The following is an 8,826-nucleotide window of genomic DNA, read 5'->3' as shown; positions in this document are numbered from 1 at the left end:
TTCATTTTTTCTTTATAACAAACAGAAGGTACAACTTTATGTTAAAATTTAAGTTAACAGTGAGAGAGGTTGAGTTTTAAACATGAAGAACTAAAATATTTATTAGTCCAATAATATGTATAATTAATAAATAATTTAACATATTTATTCAGGAAAACAAATATTATTCCACTATAGGCTGTTGTTCTGTATTCAGATCATCTTTGTTGCGTTCGTGTATGGTATTTGAACATTTCTTGCAGCTTTCATCCATATTCCTGAGAGATTCCATCTTATGTGGATTGAAAGTTGTTGCCAAGTCTATATTTAGCAAATGTGATTGTACTGTAAAACAAATATATAATTGAGAACGCATGGCCTAGATTGGAAACATAAAGAAGAACTCAAAAAAAGAAAACATATTGATCGCAAAGTTAATGATAGACCATCAAAAGAGAGTCATGGAAATTAACGCATGCAATTTCTACACAAATCAATGAATAGTGTAATAGATAATGATGATCAAATCAATTCATCTACAGTATTATTTCAATTTACAATTAGGGTTTGTAACCTATTTTGTAAACGTTCAATACTGAACTTACAGGTCACTTTATTTAAAAATTCCTTGTTTTTTGCTAGCTGTCGATTTAATTCTTCAAGAGTTTTTGCTGCTGAATGATGGTTGTAACTATTTTCTGCATGTGAGCTGTCCATCTTTCATATCACAGATTACTTTAGTTAACATTCACAACTGAACTGAAGAAATTATCATTGGTAATTAATGACTTCCTATAAAAAGATAAAGTTATACAAATGATATACCTGCACATATGAACTATCAAACTATTTTGACAAAAAAGTGTGATGTGCCCAAATACTCTGGTGATATGCCCAAATTTGGTAGTGGCATGCCAAAATATGGTAGTGATATAACATCATGTCCAAATCTTGTCAATTGTATGACCCACTATACGACCCCCGGGAGAGGTGCGTCATTTGTCCGATGTGCGTCATACTTTTGAATACCATGACGCACCCGTGCGTCAAAAAGGTGACTTACATTTAGGTGACCATGACGCACCCATTTTGACGCACTGTGACCATGTTGTTTATGATATGGTGGGTGGTAAAGTGACGGACATTGACACACCTTGTTCATTGATGTGACGTACCATCTAGGTTTTTTGACGCACCCCTGCGTCAGTAATTATTTGTAAATGACGCACCCATGACGCACCTCTCCCGGGGGTCGTATAGTGGGTCATACAATTGACAAGTGCATTATGGGCATATCACATTTTTTTGTCGCATAAATAAAGTTTGATAGTGTAGGCCTAGACATATATTATAACCTAGCTTTTGAGTCTTAATTAGTTATTTTACTACTAGACAAGGCCTCCTTCCCTCTACTGTCATTCTAGTATAGATAGGCTAGGAACTACTACTAGCTAGCCTACTACATTAGTCCTAACTACTAGTAGTACTAGCCTAGGCTAGTTAGGCCTAGTCTAGAGGCCTAGGTACTAGGCCTAGGCCTAGGCCTATCTAGCTATCTACTACTAGCCCTAGCTAGGCCTGGCCTCTCTAGCAGTAGAGGGTAGGCTAGAATGTAGCCTAGTAGGCTGATACTAAAATAAAAGTCGGAATTTATTTTAATATATTGATTATATTGATTTTACTAAGCCTAGTCCTACGTCTAAATGTATTAGGTTTTAATAGGAAACTAGGCTAGGCCTAGACCTGGTATCCAATATCCAATAGAAAGAGAAGAAATAAAAAACACACTGATGAAAAAGTTTTCTTTTGGTTACTCGTTGATGGCGCTCTGCTTGTATCAATCTTTTTTTGCTGCTGCTGCATGATGCCACAAGAGTACTTCTTTCTTAGCTTTGCACATCGAATTCACCGTCAAATATGCAATTATATTTTTTAAAAATATAAGAAAAATATTTTGTTGATCCTATACTTTACATGCATAAATGGAGACAATTTTTACACCATTTTCTATGTATACATCATCATAGCGCCAACGCGACGATAATAACTTTTTTGTCAGCAGACGACGGCTGGTCGACGAGACTCGACTGCACACAGGTGGTTATTTTGTTGTCAGTGTGTTTTTCGAGGCTAGAAATGTGTATTTGTGTAAGATTGTGAGCGTATTGTTCTTGCTCTTTTAAGAATAATAAGAACTAAATTATCAATAGATATGGTTATGAAAAGTAAACAATGTTAATTAAGGCTACTTGTCCTAGACACATGTATCTAGGCTAGGCCTACCTGGTAGGCTACCATACCGCCGTATTTATTAACTCAGATCAGACAGGCTGGCCGTGCACAGTGCTGGCTACCTAACCTCATACCTATAACATGGACCATATGATATAGCCTAGGCCTAGTTCATTAAAATGAAGTGAGTGAGTGGCCGAGCGGTTAAGACAGTGGAACCGTAATTACGTAGCCATAACATCGGCACGGGTTCGAGGCTCACTCACTCCATGGTAGAACAAGTCTTCTCGGATAAGGACTATAAACCGTAGGTCCAGTGTACACATCTAGCTCGTGTGCACTTTAAAGAACCTAGTACATCTTTCGAGACGAGTAGGGGGGTTACCCCGGTGTATATTAGTACATCACAGCCACTGATCACCAACTGGGCCCTCTGGGAGACCAGTCTTTGACTGAAGAGGTTACCCAGTATAAACATATATTTCAATCAAAAATAAAAGATTGAGTTTGAAGGTTAACAACATTAGAAAGGCCCTACATTTTTTTTTCAGTAGAGTGGCAGCTTTCTGTTTCAGAAACTAGGTAGCTCTAATTAAATAAACATGGATTTAATGAGATCTCTCAGCAGTACCTCTGTGCTAGTTGGCAAAAGGGCAGCAAGAAGTGTATCTAGCTTTCTTGGTATCTCCTTGGAAGACAATCAATTGGAATTTTGGCAACACAAGTTTACAACTAAAGCCAAGGTACTAGGCCTAGTAATATATTTTGTAATTTTGATGAAAAAAGTATTAAACAATTATTATCTCGGCATAAAAAACACCTTTTTAACATTTAAAAAAAATATTTTGTTATTGAATGTACTATTCATTTGTAACATTTTATTTGGGCTGTCCTTTATCATCAGTTTTTATTTATTTTTAAAATAATTTCTTTTGTATTTTTTTTTGTAGAATAGACAAATTGCTCCCTCATTACTCAACCTTCTTCCAAAACGTTTCAATAATTTTGAGTTTGACGAAGCAGACGATAATGAAGAAACTACTTTTGGAGTTCAAAAAATCACCACTGCAGTCAGCGCTCCAAATCAGAACAATGAAAAAGAGATGAGAAAAGGTACATGTTCAAAGAGTTACTCGGATAGCTTTGTTATGCACCATTCGGAACCTACTCAAGATATAATTCCTAATACACAATCTGAATGTAGGAATATTGTTTCTGAAAATCTGCAAGACAATGACGGAATTGATAAAGAAACAGCCAGTGTAGGAAGTCAGAAGAATAGCTTGATATCGGTTCGATTTCATCCTAATGTTGATGAAAATAAGAATTTCAGCAAATCTGAAGCAAAGAAATACAATCTGGATGTGGTAATTGATAATGGGGATGATATAGTAGTTCTAACAGACAATAGCGAGACAGACATTGAGCCATCAGGTAGTTTTAAGGATGTCACAGGAGTACGGGAGTGTGACAAATGTAAGGGAGACTTGGAAAAGCTTAAAGAGGTTGTTAGGTTGTCCAAGCAGTCAAATGAGATTTTTCACAAACAATGGGTAATTGTGTTGTCAAATGTGAATTTTTACGAACAATAGTTAAAAGTGTTGTTTAGATAAAGATTAAGCTGTTAAAATACCAGTAGCTTCAACTTTTACACTGCACTTTTCTTCTTTTAAAACTAAAATATCTGTATTCTTAGTTACAAAAGAAGATTTTAGGATTGGGAGTTCCTATATACCATAATCTTTATAAAAGATCAGATACTGTATTTGTTGAGACTCATACTTTATCAACTATGCTTTTCAAACTACCAGATCAATATGGCATGTCTGCGGCTCTAATTTATGCCTGCCGACAACATTGGATGTATAAGATATATTTGGTACCTTCATGCTTGGGTTTGCCTAATAAATATCTTGTTTTCCCCACAAATTCTGATATTCTAAATATGTTTTTGAACTTTGAACCGGAAAAGTCCGGTGTTTGAAGAGTTGACTGTAGTGTATGCAATACAGGTCAGTTTACAGCACCCAGTGTAGCAATACATCTTAACTATAAATATTGTGCCAAAGTTTATTTAGAACATTTCAATATTTTTCTTCAACAGGTAGAATCTTGGATGAGACTTCATGAAGAAGTTAGTTTAAAAGAAGAAAAGTGCAGTGTGAAAGTTGAAGCTACTGGCTTATCGAAGGATAATAAGAATAATGAAAGGTCAATTGTAGTGACCCCAGCTGACCAACAAGTTTACAAAGAACACAAGCCTATCTTCTCGACGTTTGTCACAGTTACGCAATTGTTTGTATTCTCTGTTCTGTGCTACTTTGGTGGAATTGCACCAATTGGTGTTACACAACAACTGACTTATGCGGAGGGAGTAAAAACATTTATTGGAACAGAAACCATATCGGTATCTACGTACCCTAATGTATGGATCGGACCAAATGCAAAATATTGGATAGGTACAGCAAATGTATGGTATTTTTGATACTACTAATTGTTTCATAAATCGTCTGTTTCTATGAACAGGATTTCTTCTATTTCTATAAATACAAATTTGTTGTGTCATCAGATTCTCATCATTTGGAAATTGACTAAAAAAAACAACAAATTAACCACATATTTTATTGGTTGTACAATTATTTTTAGATCCACCGCTGTGAATATTTTTTTATTTTTTTTTTCAGGAGTTGGGGCAATGTATTCACCCTGTATGCGCAAAGATCATTTTATTAAGATTGAATCTGCTAAAGATAACCTTTATTATTGGAATGAACCACTAGGATGCTGTGAGATAGATATACGCAATACAGCGGGTACAACTACAGAAAAAGAGTGCCAGAAATTGACTTATGGTATCTGTATAATTTGATTTAATTATTTTGAATAGATGTAGGCCATAATTGTTATCAGAATGTATTTCAGTATTAAAGATAATTAAGATCTAGTGAGAAAGTATCATTAAAGCAGAGAAACCTCTAGTTTATGACAACTTCTGTTGAAACACATCTGCATTCCTGATTAAATCTTATTAGACTCCAAAGTTTGTGATAAATTTAACGGAGACATTCATTACTGTCAAACAATGGCACAGATCCGTTTTTAATAGTGACGGGACGTATAAAAATGAAATACTTTGCGAGCGAAGCGAGTCCGGCTCTTTGAGTAATTTATAGGTCGTTTCAATCGATTTTTCAAAAATTCCGCCCGGAAGAATACAATTATTTTGGATTTTGGGTTTTGGGTTACACACACTTTTTAGGCACTGGTCCTGAAGCGCCACTGGTTGTATTCACGCAAAATATATTCTTCTTACTGTATTTTTTTACATAAGATATGGCATGCGTGTCATAGATGTCTTGCTTTCTATTTCATTTCAACAATTTAATGATTTTGCTGTTGAAAAGTTTTAGGGGGAGGGGGAGGGGGCGGGCATGTTTCCCATCTGCGCCGGTGCTGTCACTATTTAATAGAAACAATTTCGAGAGAGTCACTACTTTTTAGAAAAGTAATGCTTATCTTTTATATTACACAAGGTGTTGGGACATGGAGTTTGCCTGTATGCAGCGCTAGGATGGCTGGGTCCAACTATGTAGCTCATATCATCAGGCCTTGCTGCGTAGGCTTAACTGGCAGATGTGAAATGCTAAGCCATGAACACTGTGCGATTCTTCATGGAACATATCACCAACATGTTTATGAGCATTGTAGGCAGGTAATACGGATGTTAAGTTAATTGTAGTTTTACCTAGTCAATATTTTAGTGTACTACTAAATAAATCGCTATGTTTTAAATCTACCTTAACGTGTGTAAAGCACAGTCAGTAAAAAACCAATCTTTCTTTATGCAGTATATGTTTATTTGGATACTAAACTTTTCCAAGAAATGGAGGTGTGTCCAAGAAACTGTTTTACAAAAAAACACATTAAAAAACGTGTATCAAAACAAAGAAAAACTGTCACCATACAAGGTGTGCTGTATAACCTCACTTAAATCCTATGGTCTTAATTTAATCATGGTAGTAGTGTAAATAATTAAGAAGCAAAGAATAGTAAACATAATTTATATTGATATTTTATTATTATAGGTAAATTGCTTGGAAGATATATGTACACTAGGCAAAATTAAAGTAAAAATTAACACAGGTAGGTCAGTTTTGAAAATAAATTGATCTGGTCGTTTTCAATGTAATGCTAGTGCTACAGTTGACAATTTGTCCAAGAGAGACAGAACGTTGACCATTTAAATATTTGATGCTGTGATTATACTGTGAAGCACTGAGAGTGGATGAGGATCCATTATTTTTGTATTATTTATACTGGGTGACCTCTTCAGTCAAAGACTGGTCTCCTGGAGGGCCCAGTTATGATCAATGGCTGTGACGTACTATTACACTGGGGTATCCCCCTCCCCCCACACTCGTCTCAAAAGATGTACTAGGTTCACATGAGTTAGATGTGTACACTGGACCTACAGTTTATATTCCTTATCCGTTAGACTCGTTCCACCACCAGAACCATGGAGCAAGTAAGCCTTGCCGATGTTATGGCTTCCTAATTACAGTTCCGCTGTCTTAACCACTCGGTCACTCACTCATTATTGATTGTAAAACTTTTCAGTGGTGATTATGTAGGGCATGGCACTGGCATTAGAATGTGTATTGTCAATTTTAAACTTTCTTTGTTGTATTTGACAGATGGTAGACTGTATTTGAGCGACTAAAGTATCAAATCATATCTTATTTACTAATATATACTTTCTTCTACTAGATGCTCCAAATCAATGGTGGAGATTTTTTCTGCCTCTATTCTACCATAATGGAATAATTCATATTCTACTTACTTCTATTGCTCAGTCGATTATACTTCGTCCAATTGAAGCTATTGCTGGAGGTGTCCGAGTGGCCATCATATATTTAACGTGTATCTTTGCTGGAAACTTGGTAAGATTAATTTTACTATACTTAATAAGTACTACTGTACAGTTGAATATTTAGTAATGCTGCCAAATAAGTACTGCTGGCAAATAAGTACAGCTGGCAAATAAGTACAGCTGGCAAATAAGTACTGCTGGCAAATAAGTACAGCTGGAAAATAAGTACATTTACCAAATAAGCACATCTACCAAATAAGCACTGCTGTTGAGTAAGAATGTAATAATCACTTCTGTTGAATGTACTACTGCCAAATAAGCATTACTGCTGAATTTAAAGCACTACTGCTATTCTACTGCTATATAAGTACTACTGCTAAATAAGTACTACTGCTAAATAAGTAGTGATGCTTGATAGGGCTTCCAAATAAGCACTGCAGCCAGTTAAGTACAGAGAAAGGGTATAATACATTTGTTATGGTTCTGTCTATTCTAACATTACAGATTGTAATGGCATAATAAACGCTTATATTTACTGTATAACAAATTGTTTGAATGACAATATTATTGTGTTTTGTACAATTTATCATTCCTTCTGTATACAGATGTCTGGTATTTTCATACCGTACATGCCGCAAGTAGGCGCGACATCAGCTGTATGTGGATTTCTTGGTGTTACATTCATCGAAATTATCCAGTCCAAAAATCTCACGCAATCAACATTTATTGACTTTATAAAAACATTAACAATTCTTGCTGTTTTCCTTGTATCTGGAACATTACCGTTTGTGGATAATTTTGCACAGATAGGCGGTTTCTTAACAGGTATTGTAACTGGTATCATATTTCTACCATACATTGTGTTTGGTAGATGGAATGTCATGCGAAGACGTCTACTGGTGTGTGCAATGACGCCTATCCTTTTGTCTTGGTTTTTTATACTAATAGTGATGTTTTACATTGTACAAAGCAGTGAATTTTGTAGCTGGTGTCATTATTTTAATTGCATCCCTTATACAGACACTATGTGTAACCATACTTGGCTAACATACAAACCTTTTTAGGAATTACTGTATAGACTATGTAACTTTAATTTTAAGTGATACCTAATCTGTTTGTGTTTAACATTGTTTGAGAATATCGAAAAAAAAATGTCTGTATGTAGGTGAAATTTATAAAAATGCATTCAGATTTTAGGTTAAAATTAATTAATTTTATTTTTATTGCAGTTGTGTTTTAATGATGTATTATAACATGTGTTTATTTAATATTTTGTTTTTTCACATAAGAGAAAATTAATATTTTTTTTCAGTTCTGTTCAGTCAGTACTGAATATAAGCTATTAGTATGGCAGGTTTTGAATACGTACAGTACAAGCAGAAACAAAATTGGCTTTCAGGGTGAATTTACTTCCCTGTATTATTAATAATAAAAACCCACATTTAATAGTTCTGGTTTTTACAGAGTTTTGAAAATAGATCAGAATACAAATCCAAATTTGCTGATGTCATTGTTGCATTAAGACGTATGTTAATGTCGACTGAACACTCTAAACAAAATCATCACAATGCTTTTCTTTTATTGTGACATTCCATGAAAAATCAATATTGTTATTAAGATGTGGATTTCATTGATTCGTACACAAGCAGTCGGAAAAAGTCACAAGCTGCCAACAATTCGTTCCGATTCATTTGATCCGTTGTAGTCATACCTTTACACAAAATATACATTGTATTACTGTACTT

At 34.8% G+C, this 8,826-nt stretch overlaps 1 protein-coding gene and 1 long non-coding RNA gene across 6 annotated transcripts; one reads left to right on the top strand and one right to left on the bottom strand.

Annotated features, from left to right (window-relative positions):
* Positions 1-32: 32 nt before the first annotated feature.
* Positions 33-1,778, bottom strand: LOC144838663 (uncharacterized). 3 transcript variants are annotated; one of them, XR_013611687.1, is made up of 3 exons: positions 1,768-1,778; positions 585-771; positions 33-324 (listed from the first exon to the last, which is right to left on the bottom strand). It is a non-coding gene; the product is annotated as an uncharacterized LOC144838663 (long non-coding RNA). The 3 variants fall into 3 exon arrangements; XR_013611686.1 differs by lacking the exon at positions 1,768-1,778 and adding an exon at positions 1,677-1,722; XR_013611688.1 differs by lacking the exon at positions 1,768-1,778 and adding an exon at positions 1,677-1,703 and having other exon boundaries at positions 585-738.
* A 283-nt stretch (positions 1,779-2,061) lies between these two features.
* On the top strand, positions 2,062-8,769 carry LOC144836787 (inactive rhomboid protein 1-like). Of its 3 annotated transcripts, none has more exons than XM_078691640.1 (9): positions 2,062-2,127; positions 2,763-2,954; positions 3,162-3,764; positions 4,316-4,670; positions 4,896-5,063; positions 5,745-5,923; positions 6,297-6,354; positions 6,979-7,151; positions 7,687-8,769. In XM_078691640.1, exons 2-9 carry the CDS (start codon positions 2,814-2,816, stop codon positions 8,143-8,145), a joined length of 2,136 nt encoding a protein of 711 aa, XP_078547766.1. In that variant the 5' UTR covers positions 2,062-2,127; positions 2,763-2,813; the 3' UTR covers positions 8,146-8,769. The 3 variants fall into 3 exon arrangements, with proteins under 3 accessions (XP_078547766.1, XP_078547767.1, XP_078547768.1); XM_078691641.1 differs by having other exon boundaries at positions 2,112-2,127; positions 2,766-2,954; XM_078691642.1 differs by lacking the exon at positions 2,062-2,127 and adding an exon at positions 2,189-2,204 and having other exon boundaries at positions 2,766-2,954.
* Positions 8,770-8,826: the final 57 nt, after the last annotated feature.

This window comes from Antedon bifida, chromosome 3, assembly GCF_963402885.1.
Source record: "Antedon bifida chromosome 3, ecAntBifi1.1, whole genome shotgun sequence".
NCBI classification, from domain to species: domain Eukaryota; kingdom Metazoa; phylum Echinodermata; class Crinoidea; order Comatulida; family Antedonidae; genus Antedon; species Antedon bifida.
Note: the sequence above shows the minus strand (reverse complement) of the source record. Positions and strands in the feature narration are given on the sequence as shown.